At 39.3% G+C, this 21,582-nt stretch overlaps 1 protein-coding gene across 5 annotated transcripts in view; it reads right to left on the reverse strand.

Annotated features, from left to right (window-relative positions):
- LOC122993956 (verrucotoxin subunit beta-like) overlaps positions 1 to 21,582 on the reverse strand; it is a 34,776-nt gene that overhangs the window by 10,705 nt on the left and 2,489 nt on the right. For 3 of the 5 annotated variants that reach the window (XM_044368436.1, XM_044368435.1, XM_044368433.1), the window contains exons 1-2: positions 8,420 to 8,589; positions 88 to 200 (exon numbers count right to left, since the gene is read on the reverse strand). In XM_044368436.1, coding sequence (XP_044224371.1) covers positions 88 to 187 — 100 coding nt within the window. In that variant the 5' untranslated portion in view covers positions 188 to 200; positions 8,420 to 8,589. Of the gene's footprint in view, positions 1 to 87; positions 201 to 8,419; positions 8,590 to 15,195; positions 19,829 to 20,329; positions 20,443 to 21,582 lie in introns of those variants that run through there. The other 2 variants (XM_044368432.1, XM_044368434.1) reach the window with 2 other exon arrangements.

Below are 21,582 nucleotides of genomic sequence, written 5' to 3' on the forward strand. Positions count from 1 at the left end.
TCTTCCGATGTTCAATTTCAGTGGCCAGAATCTTTTGGTTGTTGTCTAGTTGTGATGCATTTAGTATTTCTACATGTGAATTCTTACCAGGGATGAGTGAGTCTTTGCGGCAGTCGTACAACATCCCGAGGCTGAAAGGCCGGCCGAGCGCTGCCACCTCCATTGTCCCTGTGGCGTCAGCGTCCATTGCTCAGTGTGAACTGGAAAAAATGGACAACAGCTTGCTAGTTCTCCCTGTTGTCTGTCACCTTGTAATGTGGCTGCAACACAGAGGTACTGCAGAATCTATCAACACTAAATAAAATAATAAGCATAGACATACACTAATAGGATAAATATTCTTTGACATATCATGGATACAGAGGGTCTTAGGACTTTCTAAGATTTACAAAAATCCACAGAGATACTGTGGAATGGTAGGCTTCCTAAATGGGTCAGTAGTAACACAAGGGAAAGAAAATAGAGGGAAGCTGTTTGTTACAGAAAACAAAGAAAAAGTAATCAGCTCAATGTGTGTAAACTGAAATCCAGACTAGCTGACCGTCACTTTTTGTGTTCCTTGTGCTTTGATCCTGTATTTGTGCTCATGTTGAGCAGATAAAATGTTCTGCGTCTAATATCTCTAAAAAATATTAAACTGTTTGTAATGAAATTTTGTACAGACATTTCTGTTCCCCAGAGGATGATTCTGAATCCTCTGACTTTTCCTCTAGCAGCAAGTTTTCACATATTCTGTGAAATATCTCAACAACTGTTGGATGGGGTGTCAAGAAATCAGTTTCACACATTCATGTTCCCCTCAGTATGAATTGTAATAACTATGATCATCTGACTTTTCATCTAAAGCCATTATCTGGTCAAAATTTTTCAATGTGTCGAATACTTTGGTGACCAATTATCCGCAAAACTAACAACATTTACACCAGCAGTGATGGAAAGTAACTAAGGGACACGGTGACGTCATCAAATATCTTGTTTTGTCCAACAAAAGGCCAAAACTCAAAGATATTCAGCACCAATGCACCAACACAACCCACCTGGTGGAAAGTGTTATTTCTTTTCAAATAAAGCTTTTGTAAAATAAAAAAATTACATACAACACTCATGAACATGTTAATTATTATAATGGGGGAGGAAATGCTGCAGCAGCTTCCTGTTTGTTTCCTTCTCTAAACGGCTCCTCTAGAAACATCATCCAGTCAGTGCAGCAGTGCAGCCAGTTGCTGACTCAAGATATTCACATAAATTTAACCAATCAGATTCCTCCAATTTAATTCAGAAAGGGTGATTTAAGTGAATTAAGTATGATTCAAACCAGTTTAGTATTATATTATTTATATATATATATATATATATATAATATATAATTATATTTAGTAGTTAAGTTTATTAGACAGACAGGATGGATGTGTAGGATTTAATATTTGGTCTACAGTCCAATGCGGAGTGTGGCCGTAATGTGCCTAATATGCTATAATTCAGCTATCATTGAAGCGTGTGGCTGTGGCGTGGCGTTGAGTTTTGATGTTTCGCCATGACAGAGGAAATTGCTACAACTTTAGTGCAAATGCTCCAGTCTGCCCCAAACTTTGCATGTTTGATAAGAACACGTCCTCATGACAATATTCAGTCAGTGATGCAAACTGGCTGAATTACGCCCCCTATGAAATAGCAGAAAAGCAGCCCCAGCAGTGGGCAAAATAGTGGACAAAGGAAGTGATGTTTATCTCCTTCTGTCTGAAAACAGCCTGGGTCTGAAGACATCTACATGCCCGTGACAGAAGCCCTTCAACTGCGCCGCGGCCCGACGTGCGCAACACTGCTTGCAGCTTTAATTATTACACCACTTCAACCCTTAATTTGACCCCCTGAACATGCTCAAAAACTCACCAAATTTGGCACGCACATCAGGTGAAATATTTGATAAAATGTAAAAATTATCCCCCAAAGTGCCAAAATGTGCACTATAGCGCCACCTATGTATCTAATATGGCTGCCGCGGCCCGTAGGAATGTTGTAGCGAGATTGAACTAAAACTCAATTATTCATCTCATCAAGACCTACAAATCATATGCTGACACCCCTGACCTAAAACCAACAGGAAGTCCGCAATATGCCCATCAAAGTATGACTTTGCGCCAATTTTGGACCCCCAAGAAACGCCATCTCCTCCTAAGGCGTTAATGATATCAGCTTCAAACTTAAATACATGACTCATGACACTGTGCTGAACAAAAGTTGTTAAAAACTTTGTAATAACTAGAACGATTTAGATATTGTAAGCCCTGAAAGTTGTAGTGCCACATCACACCTTACAATGTAAACCAATGGGGAGGCAATCGCTAGGCATGGACTTTGTGTCAAACAAATGGTTTTGACGTCTAAATTATAAATCTGACCACTTTGAAACCTGTATCAATGGATTCGCGACGATAAAGTGCTGCAGAAAAATAAAATCAAAACTAAAATTTGTAGCTCTGTACTGCAGTTTTTCCTTTATTAGGGCCCAAGCACCTAGCAGTTTGCTCACACTCTCCATTCAAATATATGAGTATTTTTCTGTGTCCGGCTGCATTTACTTATTGTCTCTACACACCTGACAGTACACATTTCAATCAAACTTTGACCAGGTCATGTGGGTCAAAAGTCTTTACTTTTTCTAAAAATAACCTTGATGAAAATTAGGAAATTAATTTGTTTTACACACAATCTCATCAAGAGTTTTCAATTTACTAATTGAAATTCAAGTGAATGGGCCCAAAACTTGCACAGTTTTGATGACACAGGTGTGAGCAACTCAGCCTTATATGACAAACATCATCTGGTTCCCATGAATTGTTCAAGGTGTGGTCTACAGTTGATATACAGCGACATGATGTTTACACTATGGGTGTTTTCTAGCACCATATAGTGGACTCAGGAAATGATATTTAACTCTTTCATGCAATGTTAGATAACAGTGAAAAACTAAAGTTACACGTCTTTGTCCAGCAAGTACTAGTAACAATGTACATTTAAACGTACAACACATAGAAGTGCAATCAGGCAGATTCCCAGAGCCATGGAGACAAGCTTTGTGATTTGTCAGCTTCCAGAAAGCAGCCCCAGCAGCAGGCAAAATGGTGGACAGAGTAAGTGATGTTTATCTCCTTCTTGCACTGTCTGAAAACAGCCTGGGTTTGAAGACATCTACATGCCCGTGACAGAAGCCCTTTGACTGTGCTGCGGCCCGACGTGCACAGAGGCGCGAGGGCCCGTTCAACGCTGCTTGCAGCTTTAGTTATTACGGGACATCAGACCTAAATTTGACCCCCTAAACATGCTCAAAAACTCACCAAATTTGGCAAGCACGTCTGGTGAAAAATTTGATAAAATGTAAAAATGAACCCCCAAAGTGCCAAAATGTGTGAGCGCTAGCGCCACCTATGTAACTTAAATGGCTGCCATGGCCCGTAGGAATGTCATAGAGAGATCAAACCAAATTTCAATTATTCGTCTCATCAAGACCAACAAATCATATGCTGTTGTTGTTGACCACTTTCAAACCTGTATCAATGGATTCACAATGAAATTTTCTACAAAAAAAATGATTTTTACTGTAAGATTTGGCCAAACTAATGGGATTTATGAGGAGATTTCACAAGATGTGTACTTAAATATTCTCCTATCCAACTGAGAGGGAGAGAGAGAGGAGGGAAGAAAGGGAGGGGGGGGTGCCACACACAGTGGTGGCTGGTCCATAGAGGCGGAGGAGGTTGATCCTCCTCTATTTTTTGAGAGGCAGGAGGGAGATCAAAATATAAAAAAGAATATTTGGTTGAAATAAACCATTACCAAATATCAGTATTATTTATATCATATTTTTTATCTCTTATTTCGAAGAGACACGTAAAATGATACTCTAAGGGAAGATGTCCTCCCTAACCAATCAACAACCAGAATGCAATATTGACATCAAGTTGGTCCAATGATACTTTCCAGAATTCATCTTAAATTCTCTCCACTGTAAGGCAGAGTAGCAGCAGTAGATTGCTCCTTGCGTTAGCCAATGCAACAGCTGGCTTGTTGTAGCAGCCTGAAGGACTCTTTATACATCCATGGAAGGACTGTTAAGGACCGTTGTTAAGCTAATGGGAGAAATTATATGGACTGTGCAGTGCAGCAGCAGCAGGACACCACCAGGGAGCGGCTGGAGAGAGAAGCAACTGGAGAAACAACCAGGAGAGTTAGCCTGTTTGTCATTGTTGCTAATGATATCAGACTGGTTAAGCAGCAGCCATAAAGTTCTGTTAACTAACAAACAAGATGACCAACAGTCACAAATGGATGTTAGGACATGAATACTTCATCTCCATGATAGAAAGAAGACATCAGATAACATGAAGCAGATACAGCTTCTCTCTCTCTGTCTCTTTGGTCGCTAATTTCATCTCTGATGGTTAAATGTCTCTCTATGTGGCTGTTGTGTCAATTTATCTCCTTAACAAGAATGCAGCAGATATATATATATATATATATATATATATATAATGTGTTGTGGGTAGTTTGCTTGTTGAAGTTACAGTGAGATGTCTGGACTCACTCATTCATGTGGAATTGATCCCGTTTTTGATTGAGTGATTGTTCATTCACCTGTTGATGTTGTGTGATTAGTGAATGAGTGTGCAGGAGGTCTGGCTGCTTGCTTCTGACAGTTTCTTTAGTTCGTTTTTAAGCTGAACTGTATATTGACTAATAAGCTTAAAGTAACTAGAATAACAAGTGTTAACAAGTGGTGTAACTGATTGTAGTTGATCCGTGATCCATACGGATCGCCCCCCACGGTTCGGCAGGCATATGAACTGTGGATTAATTGCAAAATTGAATGTCTCATTTAAGACAAAGTAAACAAACTGCTGTAAGTACAAGTCATGGGCAGACAGCGTATCACTAACAGGGATTTTGAAGGGTAATGATCAAACCAGCATCTAACAGGTCTGAAGTGACATCTGTAGGTATGTTTACCTGCTGTTTAATGTGCTACAGCTGAGCAGCTAATTAGCATCTAGCTGCTAACTGATGTTAGCGATGAATGTTTGTTTGGTGACTCGTTCAACAAGCTGCAGGACGGGACATGTGTTCATGTTTCTCAGTTATCATCAAGTTTTGATGATGTGGACACAGGCTGTTTCTTTCACTACGTGTTTAAAAGAGGAAGGTATCATGCCTCATATTGTGATAATTGAGCATTGAATATTTCATATATTTTATTTTATTTTATTTAAACATTAGACATCTTAAATGTTGTTTGTCTTGAATGTATTCATTTAAGACCATGGGCAAAAGTTCATTGCTGTTTCATGCTGTAAGTGTGTTACAGAATAAATAGAAAACAAAGTTTTATTTGTCTCCCCCTTTTTTTTTTTGCTGATCCTAAAAATGATCCGATCTGTGACTCAAATCCGTGATACGATCCGAACCGTGAATTTTGTGGTCCGTTGCACCCCTAGTGTTAACATGTCAGCTTTGTAGACTATATTTTGTATGTCATGCACATAGATGAGAGTGTGTAAGTCATGTATTTGATACATGCATTAATACCTTCTGATGTGAACCTACACTTTTAGATCTGTGAATGTTTTTGGTGTTCAGTCTTTCTAGTATTCAGCACTGATCTGAAGCTGTATCACATTATAAGCTTTATGGTACTTTATATATTTCTGTATAATCAGAAAATACATAGGAAAAATGTGTAAATCATGTGATATCTTTTCTGTTTTTGATGAGAACATAAATTTATTGTCACAATAGAACAAAATTATAAATTTGAATTTCACTTTTTTGGTAAAATCACACATCTGAACCAGTCCATGGCTAAAATGAGCTCTTCTTTGTTTAGAAACAATATGTATATGCTAAATGTCTTTAAAGAAGCAGCCTTTACACCACTCAGGGTTTTTTGTTTTTAAAAGCAAATTGTTTTATTGGCATATAAAATTGCCCCCCACCCCTCTGATTTCATCAGGTGGGGGACAATGATATAGTTTGATGCAGTATGTTGGTTTTCCTCCTGTCCTCCCCAATTTTTTGAGTCACCAGCCGCCACTGGTGTGGGAGTTGAATGCAGCTCATTTTTGTAGGATACAGCAGAAAGGTCTATATACATACAGTACATTATATACAAACTTTGTATGAAGTTTGGTGTTATTATCATTTATTTTACAATAATTATAGGTCTTATATTTATAATTCAGTAGTGAGGATGACCTATGAGGGGAAGGGAAAAAATGGAGTGAGGGTGACAGTTTAGTGATAAAGTGCTGTAGAAAAATACCATCAAAACTAAAATTTGTAGCTCTGTACCGCAGTTTTTCCTTTATTAGGGCCCAAGCACCTAGCGGTTCGCTCACACTCTCCATTCAAATATATGAGTATTTTTCTGTGTCCAGCTGCAGTTACTTATTGTCTCTACACACCTGACAGTACACATTTCAAATCAAACTTTGACCAGGTCATGTGGATCAAAAGTCTTCTCTAAAAATAGACTTGATGAAAATTAGGAAATAAATTTGTTTTACACACAAACTCATGAGTTTTCAATTTACTAATTGAAATTCAAGTGAATGGGCCCAAAACTTGCATGATTTTGATGACACAGATGTGACAGGTCAGTCTTATATGACAAACATCATCTGATTCACATGAAATTTTCAAGGTGTGGTCTACAGTAGATATACAGCAACATGATGTTTACTTAATAGGTGTTCTCTAGAACCATATAGTGGACACAGGAAATGATATTTAACTCCTTCATGCAATGTTCGATGAGAGTCCGGTCCTGAACACATCTGCATGCCTACAAAGAAAGCCCTTCAACTGCGCGTGCCCCGATGTACGCTAGGGTGCAAGGGCCCGTACATCGCTGCTTGCAGCTTTAATTTTAATTAGGGCCCAAAACTTGCATAATTTTGATGACACAGGTTTAAGCAAGTCAGCCTTATATGACAAACATCATGTGGTTCCCATGAATTGTTCAAGGTGTGGTCTACAGTTGGTACACAGCAACATGATGTTTACTTAATAGGTGTCCTCATCTCATCTCAACAGGGAGTCTTAAGCGCCACTCTTTTGCTAACTACTCCTAGCAGGTTAGCCAGAAACATAAAATTTGGTCAGCCAAGGAATAAGACCTTGCTGATGATAACTACTGAAGATTTTGAGTCTTCCTTAAAAGCCGTTGCCATGGCAACACATTGTTTACCACAAAGCAAAGCTATTTTTAAGGGGCTAGACATGCTTGAAAACTCACAAAACTTTGCCACACGAAAGGTCTTAATATTCTGTAATATTGTATAGGTGGCTGACATAGGTGTGGAAGAATGGCTCAACAGCTCCCCCGACAATATTTAAACAAAGTACCCCCCGTGCCATGTTAAACTTACATGTACAAAAATACACACATGTATCATGCCAAGGCACACAAAAAAGTCTCTTGGATCCATAGCTTAAACCCAACAGGAAGTCAGCCATTTTGAACTTAGTGGTCAATTTTGGCGATTTCACATGTCTTGTATTTTAAAGAATTACTCCTACAGAATTCATCATAACAACTTCAAAATCAGTGTGTGTCATCTAGACTAGTTGTGATCAAAATTATCAAAATCTTGAGTTTTCACTGAACCGCCCTTGCTGTGGCGATGCGACAAACGTTGACGTTTCGCCATAAAGCAGGAAGTTACTGTAGCTTGAATGTACATTGTCCAACCTGCACCAAATTTCTCGTGATTGATAGGAATCCTGTCCTGAACACATCTACATGTCAATATTGAGGCATAGTCATAGCACCACCTACAGGAAGTCATGCCTAAATGACAAACATCACCTGATTCACATGAAACTTTCATGGTGTCGTCTACAGTTGACATACAGCAACATGAGGTTTATTTAATGTGTTCTCTTGCATCACAAAGTGGACACAGGAAATGATATTTAACTCTTTCATGCAATGTTCGCTAAGAGCCCGGTCTTGACCACATCTGCATGCCTGCAATAAAAACCCTTCGACTGCGCCACACCCCAACGTGCGCAAGGGTGCGAGGGCCCGATCATTGCTGCTTGCAGCTTTAATCATTATTTATTGTGCATATGTTTGTTCCTAACAATATTAGAGATCCTGGTGTCACAGCATGTTTATTACTAACCATCACAATGCAGAAGCCTCAGCAGCCACATACCTGCCTGTATCCTCATTGAATGGATCTAATCTCTTCTTAATTGTGCTTCATCATAAATCACTATTTCACATTTCTTAAATCATTTTTTTGTTATAAAAATAATAAACATATTATTATTAATCCGCACTGATTCACATGATAACATTACATAAAACTTTAACAACTAGCAGCAACAAGTGTTTATAATAATTTGCAGGAGATTTTACCTGTTTGATGTTTGGTTTGAGTTTCATGCAGGTTGAAGTTGTTCTTTGTGTTTCTGCAGCTGTACAGCAACGTCCCAACAATGAAGATTCACATCATCAGTTCAGTTACAACAGCAGCAGGAAAGAGAAAGTTCTGTTGACAGCAAGAAACTCTCTTTATCTCTTAAACATCTGTAGCCACAGTGCTCACACAGACAGTCATCAATATCTCGATCAGAACTCATCAATAACACAAGTGCTGATCATGTTTAAATTCTCTCCTCATTTTGCTTTCACCTTACTAAGATCATGTTGACCTGGATGAGTTTAGAGGTCCTGCAGCACTAATCTGGAAAAACAACAAAACAGAATCAGTGAACTTACAGCAGAAAGGTTTGTGATGCTCTGAGAGAGTTCTGTGGTTTCTATCTTTATATTCTCTATGAGGGACAAACTCCACCCGATCTTTAATCATGAACAGAAGGAGGTGTGAAGAAGAAACGCCCTGATTTCATAGAAATGATCTGACCACTCAAGTAAACTTCTGATTAGGTGAAAGTCAATGGCGTTGTGCCAGGGGTGTGTCCTCCTACCACTTTTATTTGTTTTTGATAATTCAGTCATTGTGTCCCTGCTCAGTAATGATTAAATTAACCTTAGTTTTTTACAACCTAACTTTGTGGAAAGGAGAAGGGGAACAACAGGTTATGGAGAGTCCCTTGGGAGCACTTTGCTTGTGTCAGTAGCTCAGCTTTACCTCTGGCAAATACCCCCAACAAATATTTTTTTAAATATTTGTATGAAACAAATATTTGTATAAAACCCACTATTTGTGCTCAGACGGATAATGTATTTATATTCGGGCACACCTCTACCAAATACCAATGTTGTTTGTGCAGTAAAATTGCAGGTACAAATCTAAATGACCTCTCCCAAGTGAACAAAGTCAGAGCCACAAAGAAGGACCAGTCTCTCCTTGTTGAGTGAGTTCAGGTTTCTGGTCGCAGATATAATCTGTCTAGATGCAGGACCAATAGATTTAAGAACTCATTTGTCCCTGCTGCTGTCGGCCTTTTGAATAATGTTATGTCATTCTACGTTTTTTGTGTGAATTGTTTGTTTGTTGATTGTTGAGGATGATTATATTAACTGCTGGCTGTGCAACTAATTGTCCCTTGGAGAAAGTTAAAGGAAATAATAATATTTAGCAGCTTATTCTCTGTTTTTGCACCACTTACACATATGAACAGCTGTTAAACATCATAGCAAAAGCCTTAATGCTGTTTAAACTACTTTCAGATTTGTGAAACCTTTATTCTATTTGTGAAAACTGAAAAAAGGGCGATTTCACGACTTTTTCCCCATTCAGACCACATTAGACCAGGTCTAGAGCAAAAGCCATCATACTTAGATCTGTCAGATCTGGACTAGATTAACCACTTCATTTGTGAAAACAGGAAAAAAAGAAGTGAAATCACCCTAAAAATTGAATTGAGACACAGTTTGGAAAGGATTTGGCATTCCACCAAAGTGGACGAATCTCGCCTAGTCTGGCAAGATAGTCTTAAAACATATAGGAAGGCCCTCTGTAATGCCAGAGACGCCTATTATTCAGCATTAATAGAAGAGAATAAAGCCCTAGGTTCCTTGTCAGCACTTTGGCCAGGCTGACAAAGAGTCATAACTCTATTGATCCATGTATTCCTATAGCTCTCGGTAGTAACGACTTTATGAGCGTCTTTAATGATAAAATTCTAACTATTAGAGGCAAAATTCATCACCTCCTGCCCTCAACAGGCACCGATTTCTCCCCAAACACATGCACCTTAGAAACAGCTGTACATCCTGACATATATTTGGACTGTTTTTCTCCAGTTGACTTTTCTGAACTAACTTCAATGATTTGTTCAGCTAAACCATCAACCTGTCTCTTAGACCCCATCCCAACTAGGTTGCTTAAGGAAGCCTTACCCTTAGTTAGCACTTCTTTACTAGATATGATCAATCTGTCTTAAGTAACAGGCTATGTACCACAGTCCTTTAAAGTAGCTGTAGTTAAACCTCTTAAGAAGCCTACTCTTTATTCAGGTGTCTTAGCCAATTATAGACCTATATCTAACCTTCCATTTCTCTCTAAGATCCTTGAGAAAGCAGTCTCTAATCAGTTGTGTGACTTTCTACATAACAATAGTTTATTTGAGGATTTTCAGTCAGGATTTAGAGCACATCATAGCACAGAAACAGCACTGGTGAAAGTCACAAATGACCCCCTAACTGCATCGGACAAAGGATTTGTCTCCATACTTGTCCTGTTAGATCTTAGTGCCGCGTTCGACACAATTGACCATCAAATCCTTTTGCAGAGACTGGAACATTTAATTGGCATTAAAGGAACTACATTAAGCTTGTTTAAGTCCTATTTATCAGATTGATTTCAGTTTGTACATGTTAATGATGAATCCTCCATGAAGGCAAAAGTTAGACACGGAGTTCCACAAGGTTCTGTACTTGGACCAATACTGTTCACCTTGTATATGCTTCCTTTAGGTAACATTATTAGGAAACACTCCATAAATTTTCATTGTTATGCAGATGATACCCATTTATATTTATCAATGAAGCCTGATTAAACCAATCAGTTAAACAAACTCCAAGCATGCCTTGAGGACATAAAGACCTGGATGACCTGCAATTTTCTGCTACTAAACTCAGATAAAACTGAAGTTATTGTGCTTGGCCCTAAACACCTTAGAAACACAATATCAAATGATATAGCTACTCTGGATGGCATTACCCTGACCTCCAGCTCCACCGTAAGGAATCTGGGAGTTATCTTTGATCAGGATATGTCCTTTAACTCCCACATAAATCAAATCACATGGACTGCCTTTTTTCACTTACGTAATATCACAAAAATCAGGCACATCCTGTCCCAAAAAGATGCAGAAAAACTAGTCCATGCATTTGGATTATTGCAATTCCTCATTATCAGGCTGCCCTAACAAGTCTCTAAAGACTCTCCAGCTGGTCCAGAATGCAGTTGCATGTGCACTGACTAAAACTAAAAAATCCCATTTTATCCCATTTTAGCTTCGCTACATTGGCTTCCTGTAAAATCTAGAATAGAAAAAATCCTTAAAATCCTTCTCCTAACTTACACAGGCCTTAATGGTCAGGCACCATCATATCTTGAAGAGCTCACAGTACCGTATTATCCCACTAGAACACTGCGGTGGTTCCTACAGTCTTTAAAAGTAGAATGGGAGGCAGAGCCTTCAGCTATCAGGCTCCTCTCTTGTGGAACCATCTTCCAGGTTCGTTCCGGGGTGCAGACATCCTCTCTATGTTTAAGAGTAGGCTGAAAACTTTCCTTTTTGATAAAGCTTATAGTTGGCCAGGCTCACCTTGGATCAGCCCTTAGTTATGCTGCTATAAGCCTAGGACCTCCCATGATGCATTGAGCTCCTCTCTCCTCTCCATCTGTATGCGTACATCAATGCATGTCACTAACTTTGCTTCTTTCCCAGAGTTTTTTGTGCTTTCTCATCTCGCAGGAAACCCTGGGTTGCAGGCCGAGCCTTCACGGTCCTTCGCAGTCCTGTTGGCATCCTTCCCTGGCTGTTGCTGCTGTTATTGTTATTGTAATGATTGTTGCTATTCTGAGTTTTATGTCAGAGGTCAGCAGGTTCAACAATGGGCCAGTTTTTCTCAGCTCTGCTTACTCGGGGAGCCGATGTTGTACAGACTCAGTGAAAACATCCTAATATGTTGTTAACATGTTTTGTTTCTTTATTTCTTTTAATTCATTCAAGAATAAAATTGGTTTATAAAACAGTTTTAGGGTTGTATCTGAGGACATTTGTCATAATTTCCATCAGTAAGCGAGGGCTAACAGTCAGAGTAGCTTATGTTAATACTCATCTGGCAAAAATGACTCATAACCATGAACACATCCTCTGTGTTACACTACGAGAATAGAAATGTAATTGATAACTTATCCACACAATAAAATGTGGGTCGCTTCATGACTTCAAAGTGCTGTTATTGACACAAATCTGTTCAGATCCACCAAAAATGTTATTTACCTGTTATTGTTGTTCATCTGTTTAGTTTATAAGATGTTATGAGGTCATATTTATTGGGATTTACATGAGCGTTGTGTTTACATCGTTATCTACTGTAGATTTATGAAGAGTCATGTAAAAGATTTGATGCATCTATAAAAGGGAAACTTCAGCTTTCCTTACGGGGCTAAATATTTTTGTTGGAGGGCCAGGGGTCCGTTTCACAAAGGCTCAACAAACTCTGAGTCTAATCCTGAACTCTGAGTTGATCTACTCTGAGGTTCCGGTTCCAGAACAGCTGATTTGAGTCAGTTTAATCAACTCGGAGTAGTTTCACCTGGAGTTAAGCGCGTGCACCACAACTATAGAAAGCCAGTATCAATGGAGCCCCGATTCAACGAGTCACCATGGCAAGAGTGGTGGGAAGAGGAGGGCTGCGTTTTTCACCCCACTAGAACTAGAAATCTTAATGCGCTCATACGGCGAGTTTGAACATGTTTTCAGAAAGAAGTACAACACCGCTGCAGCTGCAAAAGAGAGGGAGACGACCTGGGAGAACATCGCTGCTCGGGTCAATGTGTAAGTTTAAATGTAGTCCTTTGCAATCACAATAATATTACAGGGGAAAACTGCTTGAATGGTCGCCTATTAATTTATTTCATTTAGGTGCAATCACTTGGCAGCAGTTTAGGATGAAATATAAAAACATTGTTCAAACAGGTGAAACCTCAGCATAATCTCATGGGGGTACCTCATTTTGATCATGTTTTACATTGTAAAGTAAATATTAAGTGGCTGTTTGACTGTGCTGTTGTTTTATACCCAACATAATCCTGGTTCACACACATAAATGTCTTCTCATCTACATCATGTTCTGTTAAATAATTAAGACTATTTAAACTAACACAGACTTCTACTCAGCCAACAGAAAGAAGGCAAATGCCCGTAAAACGGGTTGAGTTACCTCCCTTTTTGAAACGGAAAACTCAGTTTCCCTCATTTCAGGGTTAACAGACTCTGAGTTTTCACTAAACCTGCTTTGTGAAACGGACCCCAGATTTGGATTTCTGATGTGGCTGTTCCTCATCTGCCCACCAGGTGTCCTCTCTGTGCTCCTCTACCTGACACACCTGCTGCTCCTCTCCTCGTTGGCCCTCACGACCTACCTACCTCGACAGGTGTGCCTCATTTTGAAGCTGCAGCTCTTTCAGAGGATGCAGCCTGCAGGTGTTTCCTTCCTGCTCCTTTGCTCATTTCCACTGCCAGTGAAAGCAGAGATGTTTGTGTTCATCACGGTGGACAGATGAAGGTCCTCTGTGTGAACGTGGAAGTTCTTCACACCTCTTAACATCCTCTGAGCCTGAACGTGGTCTTAGATCATCTAACCAGTTACTTCTCACTGTTCCTAGGTCCAATTTTGTGACCAGAGGGGATCAGACTTTTACTGTCAGGACCCCCAAACTCTGGAGTTCACTTCCTGTAGAGATCAGACTGTCCACATCTGTGTCAGCATTTAAAAAAACAATTAAAAACCTGCTTCTTTGGGATGACATTCTTGTAATGTACCAATGTTTTGTGTTTGTGTTCTATATACATGTATATTTATGTTTTTGTGTATCTCTGTGTGCACATATTTCTTTTTTTATCACCTTCTTTAATCTTTGTAATATTCTATTATATTTGCTCTTGGTCTACCTCAGAGCTGTTCTGTCTTAATAGTTATTTTACTGACTTTATTTTTTACTCTTACTTTACTAGCACTTTGTAACATGTTTTGAAAAGTGCTATATAAATACAGATTATTATTAAACGCAGCAGGAATTACTTTCAATCATCAAACTCCTGATTTGTGTTATTGTAATCAGAAGAAATGCCTCATTTCATACAAATATGAAACACGATTTCATTTACGTTAGTTTTATGCACAGGTTTACCAGCGAGGTGCTCCCACAGTGATGGCGGCTTGTTAACTTCCATCTACAATGATTCATTATTATGATTAATCTATTGAGTCATCACCTGTTTCCTTATACTCGCAGACTAAAACTAATGGTGAGTTCATGTGCTGCTTTTTAATTTAAATTTCAGAGCCAGAAAGTTTTCTTCAGACACCAAGTGTTGTGTCTTGTTAACTAAGAAGCTAGTCAGCAGTCCATCCTGTAGTCTGCTGGATGCTGCTAAAACCACAATATCTCCTTTTTACATTTCTAGTAATACATCTGTTCAACACACAACATGCAGCATGTAAATCAGACTCTGGAGTTGCTGGAAGGTGGATTTTTTTTCTCTTTTAATGGAGCTAGGCTAGCAGTTTCCCCCTGTTTGCGTGTTTGTGCTAAGCTAAGCTAAACACGTCCTGGACCTGTCTATGTACTGGACTGACATCCATCTGAAACATCTGAGTCTGGAGAAAACAAGACAAAATGTTTCTTTTAGAATAATCCATGAAAACCTCTGAAGAAAACAAACATCTCATCACTTTCAACCTCACTGTGTCAAATATTTAATTTGACAAATTTTATATTTTTACTTCTTTCACTGACACATTTAGTTTTCTTGTTTTGACTCATTTCTATAAAACACTTCTGCAGCTCTGCTCTGCTGTTACTTTAGTGACGTAGAAATAAAGTTTACAAGAAAGTAACATTTTTTTTTATGCAGCACATTTATTGATTCACAAAACATTCAAGCATCCATACAAGAAGACATGCATGATAACAAATTGTGATTAAGAATGTAAACCAAAAAGAAAACAAAGCTAATAAAACGTACAAGAGAAAACAAATATAGAAAGTCTGCTTTACATTTATATGAACTCTTTAATCTCCTCAGTTGTTGTGCTGTTTCCAAACTATTAAATTAAATTTCAGGCAAATAAGTTTAAAATAATGAACAAGACATCCAGACTTTCTCTATTTAATGTAATGATGCAACAAAAAAAACAAAAACATGCAGTCTTACTCAGTGTAAACATTGACATTTTAACAATGTAAAGTCAATGTAAATGTGTCGGGGTTAGCTCAATACCTAACTTGCACCTGCAGTCCTGACACGACTAAAACGTGACAAACACATAAAACACTTTGTACATAATAAAGCTTTAATCAATATAAGAGGAAAAGAAAAACTGGAGAAAATGTATCACAACTCTTTGTCTTTAAACAATCTTCAACAATCAATATAATCAAACAGGAATAAAACTGAGAGTCAATCTATAAAAACATCATTCATGAGTACATATCATATATAGCTACATATATAGCTTCATGCACAATATATATGTGATACTGTCAGATTAAGAACTAGTTTAAATCAATAATTTAATGTCATAGAACATGTCAAAGCAAGAAGGTGATTTAACAACGATGATGATTTAGGGATTTAAAGACATATTACCTGAAATACATAATTTATCATATTTGATTCATACATTTGCAACATGATATTCAATCCATCATAGAATATAATAAAAAATAAAAAATAGTAAAATGAATAGCTTGGTAAGTCATATGAGCTGCAGCTCAGAGGCAGCCATCTTGAATTTGGTAAATAAGGGACCTCTACTTCCTGCATTGCTCTGATGATCCACTAGAGGGCAGCTAACATGAGCCTGATTATAAACAATACATCTTTCAGGGAATCATTGATCTTGTTGATGATGTAGAGGTCTCTGAAACTTGTGTATCAAATATGATACAAATGGTGTTATAGGCTTAATTATCTGATGCAATGCTTATTGAATTTTATGGATACTGGAGGAGTGTCTCTCCTCTCTCTACTTTAACCATGAACTCTGCTTGTTTTCTCATGTCCATCAGGGACTGAACTGGTTGATTCCATCCTGGTTTGGCCTCAGATTTCTCTCCCTCAATAAGCATGTCAATGTACTCTGGAGTGGAGAGAGGATTTGGCTTCAGGGCTATCTCTTTGAGTCTGTTTGAACACTTTGTAGACCTCTTCATCAATGCCACCACCTCCACCTGCCCATGATCATATTCAGCCTTCAGTTTTTCAATCAAAGCCTGAACAGGTGTCTTAGACTCTGGAGCTTTAAGGTACTTTTCTTTCAGCTCTTTCACTGTTCGCTTTTCTTTAACTTCTTTATAGTCCCATCTGTACCTCTGATTAAAATGTACATTCCAATTACATTTGCCAGGGCACTGAGTATAGTATCCATCAGATCCCATTACAATACAGTGTTTTTTATCTGCATCATTTCCATACAGACAAGGATAGTGGCAGGTATAGTGACATTGCTGACAGTTAGTGATGGAATTTCCAGCACAAGAAATATCAACTTGAAAAGGCTTTTTGGCAGTTACTTCAAATTCAAAATTCTCATTTCTGCTGATCTCTGCTTCATGCTCCTTCAATTTTTCAGTCGTCTCTTTTAACTCCTCAAGCTTGGCTAACCCAAGTTTAACCTGCTCCTGCAAATTTTCAACTTAATTCCCAACCTGCTGTCTTCCTCTGAGGACCTCCTTTGTCATCATCAAGCTTTTGGTGTCTATGACATTCAGAGCAGCAAAAAACCTCTTCATGCTTTGTGTCCCCATGTTCCAAAACATCTGATCAAAGCCTTCATCTTCGTCATTTCCATCCATGCCGTTTGCTGCAGATGATTTGTTTCCTGCAAATAATGCAGAGTTATTGAATTTGAAGTGAGCTGGCAGCCCGTCTTTTGTTTTAGGACATGGGACACCTGAAGCATTGATTGCCTCTAGAACTGGTGGACGTTGGCCGTCTGCAAATGTCACCAGAACCCTGATGTTTTCTGCCACATCTTTGCCAAAGATTGAAAGCACAGAATCAAACACATACTTCTGTGATGGTGTGAGTCGTGTTAACGCAGCTGAAACCATGAAACACACAGCATCAATTTCACTGACACCAAGCTCAGAAGAGAAGAGATTACGCAGCTGCTCTGTGATCTCTTTGTCTCTTTCTATGTCACTTGTATCTCCAAAGCCTGGAGTGTCCACAATGGTCAGAGAGAAGGGGGTTTTAAACCCGTCTTGGTGGTTGATTTTGTACACAGTGACTTCAGAGGTCTGTCTCTCAGCTTGTGATTTGGACTGATCCTCATCAATTAATTTAAATCTGAAATTGTCCTTCCACTCTACACCAACAATGTAGTTGATCATTCCATTGATGAGAGTGGACTTTCCTGAGCCGGTCGCTCCAAAAAGCATAATTGTGCGATTTTGCCTCTTGCTTTCTTTTCCCAAATTATACCTCCGGCAACCATCTATGTTCATATCTTCTTCTTTCAGAGGCAGTTTGTAAAGTGAGGGGGATCCAGAATTTATGCTTTCACTTGTATGCATGAGAGTTTCTGCGAGTCGCGTATATTTTGTTGTGCAGACATTCACAGTGATGCTTTCTTTACTTCTGCCAGCTCCACCACAGTCACATCTAACCCTGACTGTATATTTTGTCTCTGACTGAAGCCCTGAAATTATCCCCTTTTCAGCTCTTGACACCATTTGGTTCCACTGGAGATCTTCATCTTTCACCCCTTTGTCTGTTTGGGCGTACTCCACAATGTAGCTCAAAATGTGGACATCTTGTCCAATCTCTGCAGGTTTCTCCCAGCTAACTGATATCTCACTTGAGTTTGTTTCAACTTGAGGTTTTCCAGGAGGGCTGCAAGGTAAGGTTTTAATGGGACCGCTGACTTCACCAGCTGGCCCAACACCTACTGAGGTCACTGCTCTGCATCTGAACATGTACTCTGTGTTAGGAGTCAGACCGCTCACTGTCACTTCTTCAGCCTTTGGTGCTGGTTTTTGTTGCCATCCATCCTCTCCACTGACACAGTACTCTACAGAGTAGGAGGTGATGTTCTCTGATCCAAATCTTGGTGGACAAATCTTCAGTGTCACACTGTTGTGGGTTACATCACCTGCTGTCACTGTTTCAGGCTTTGAAGGCGGCTCAAAGTTTTTAGTGACAGAAAGGACGTCTTTATAAAGGTATATGCTTGAACCTTTCTGTGTCTCATTTGTTAAACCTACTGTCAGGAACTTTATGTTCTTCTTCTCCTTGTTGGCCTCTGCAAAATCACTGAATAGATTTACTTTGTTCCTCACTGCATCTGATACTTCTGGTGAGGCGTACCATTGTTCCTTCTCTATGTCATGACAATGTGGATCTTGAGGGTCATCTGGTTTGGGTGTTTCTTCTAAGTAGTTTGCTAAAGCTGAGAGGTACGGTTCAGCACTTCCCAGTGAGGTGAAAACAAAACACACAGCATGTTCTGCACTGAGAATTTCCTCATGAAGATCATTTTGAGATGAGATGATCTTGGTGTTTTTCATCATGTTGGTGAAAGACAGTAAGGTGTAGATTTCTCTCTCTTTACAGTCCATCCACTCGTTCAGGCTTGTGTTATTGAAAGGAGAGGAATGTCTCTTCTTCAGGATCTCTGCGAGCACAGCCTCCTCTTTCCCTCCTCCCCTGATTGATGGAAGTTTCTTTGCCAAGTTTCGTTGGAATTCCAGTTTGAACTCGGAGCAAAATTCCCCAAATGTTCTAAGTTTTTTGCCAATCTGTGGGAACTGCTGTACAGTGGTGGTTCTTATTGCATCATTGCACCTCATTTCCAGGTCAGTGAAGTCCTCCAGGACACTCTGAGATTTCTGCACTAATCTTATACTTATCTGACGGACAAGTTTTGCAGCAGATGAATCTAGTTGTACAAGTGGCATCAGCCAGACCTTCATTGGTACAGCATTTTCTCCATTGGTTCCCAGCAATTGTGGTAGGCTTTGGTAGACTTGTATGGCATCCTGAAAGGATGTTGGAGTTTTCTTCAGTGAAAAGTCTCCATGGAATTTGCAGGAGAACTTCTCTACCTTTTTAATGTCCTTGTCGTCCATTTTGAGGGAACCTTCCCCCTCTATTGTGAAGCAGGGGATTTTCTTGATCATCACCTTCAAGTTGCCCTGAATGTCTTGATGACTTTCTTCATCAGACACCTCACGGTCAAAGACAAAGAAGGCTTGTGCCCCATAAAGGATACCTGTGACTACATGTGTTGCTATTCCTTGATCAAAGACATACGGATGCTTCACATTACCTCTTCCAAGATGATTCATTGACAGTTGCTTCATCTTTGTGGTTGCTTGGTAGTTCAGTGTTACTCTGGCCTGATTTTTGGATGTTTTACTATCATTCAGGTATTTGGCAGATCCTCCAACCTCTACTAGTCCACAAAGGAAACTTGCCTTCAGGGATGCTTCAATATTTAATGCTGAAGATTTATCTGCAATTGATTCAGATGCAACTATCTCAAAATTGTTATAGCGCTGTGGTCTTTCTCGTATATCATTTTTCAGGTCATTAAGGTCCCACAATGTCATGCCTGCAAAAGAAGAAACAAAAATCAAGATCAGCTTCCTTTAATGAATGAATGAATGTTCTGCCATTTCATGTCCCATCTCTTAAGGGATCATAAGACACTTTTAACAGACGTACAACAGAGAACTGGTCACTGCTGATCACCAATCAGTCCAGGTGATCTAATAATAGAAAGCAACAATAATTGTTTGAGTCTTACACCTTACTAATACAAGGCTTTATTCCTGAACTCCCATGAATTCACTAAATAAGTCGATGATTTAAAGGTCTCTTTTTCAAACAACCATCTCAGATGATGTGAGTCTCTCATATCCAGCAACTCACTTGTATCCTTTATAACACTAAACAAAAGACAAAAGATCATCATTTTCTCTTCCTCACAGATCACACACTGGACAAAACAACTTTTTTCTTCCAAAGCAGTGTACCGACCCATTTCAATGTTCAGAATGTTTTGGTTGTTGTCTAGTTGATGCATTAAGTATTTCTACATGTGAATTCTTACCAGGGACGAGTGAGTCTTTGCGGCAGTCATACAGCATCCCGAGGCTGAAAGGCCGGCCGAGCGCCGCCACCGCCATCGTCCCCGTGGCGTTGGTGTCCATTGCTCAGTGTGAACTGGAAAAAATGGACAACAGCGTGTTAGTTCTCTCTGTTGTCTGTCACCTTGTAATGTGACTGCAACACAGAGGAACTGCAGAATCTATCAACACTAAATAAAATAATAACCAGAGACATACACTTATAGGATAAATATTATTTGAGATATCTTGGATGCAGCAGTGTTTCCCTTAGCTGCAGCATTTATTAACTGAAACACTGTAGTCTATACTGTAAAAAAGACAAGAGAAAGGGAGAGAGAGCATAAGTGTGAGTGAGAGAGAGAAAGCAGCAGTGGTTAAGCAAGCTATGAAGAGTGAATGAAGAGAGGGAGTGCTGGTAGTGAGAATGCCAGTGAATCAGATCAATAAAACATTATTTTCTGATTGTTGCAACTACTGGAGGACAAATAAACACGCCAACACCCCTACACACCTCCGCTCGACCCTGCGATTGGACACCGCACCGCCTGATTTGTTCTGAATACGGCCTTACTGCTAACCTTTGCCTCTGCTCTGCTCACATTCACTGTCACTTTTCTGACACTCGCTCTCTCGCTTAACCACTCACTTGCTGACATACTGCCCTATTCCTTAAAGGGGGTTAGTTAGTTAGTTTCCCAGGCAATGACACAGATGTTGACTCGAAACAGCGCTGCTCAGAGGCTCCCAAACACTATTGATTTGCGAATTAATGGATATTTGGCGTTATTTTTGGCATTTAAAAAAATAGTTTTTGGCCTGGCGGGGGTACTTGTTGGCCTGGCGGCCAGCCAGGGCTGTACTATTATAGGGAAAACACCGTACAGAGGGTCTTAGGACTTTCTAAGATTTACAAAAATCCACAGAGATACTGTGGAATGGTAGGTTTCCCAAATGGGTCAGTAGTAACACAAGGGAAAGAAAATGGAGGGAAGCTGTTTGTTGCAGAAAACAGAGAAAATGTAATCAGCTCAATGTGTGTAAACTGAAATCCAGACTAGCTGACCGTCACGTTTTGTGTTCCTTGTGCCTTTAAGTTCCTGCATTTGTGCTTATGTTGAGCAGATAAAATGTTCTGAATCTAATATCTCAAAAACTATCAAATGAGACTTGTGTTCCCCAGATGATGACCCCGAATCCCTGACTTTTCCTCTAGCACCAAGTTTTCACTTATTCT

The sequence above is a fragment of the Thunnus albacares genome, chromosome 12, assembly GCF_914725855.1.
Source record: "Thunnus albacares chromosome 12, fThuAlb1.1, whole genome shotgun sequence".
Taxonomy (NCBI): domain Eukaryota; kingdom Metazoa; phylum Chordata; class Actinopteri; order Scombriformes; family Scombridae; genus Thunnus; species Thunnus albacares.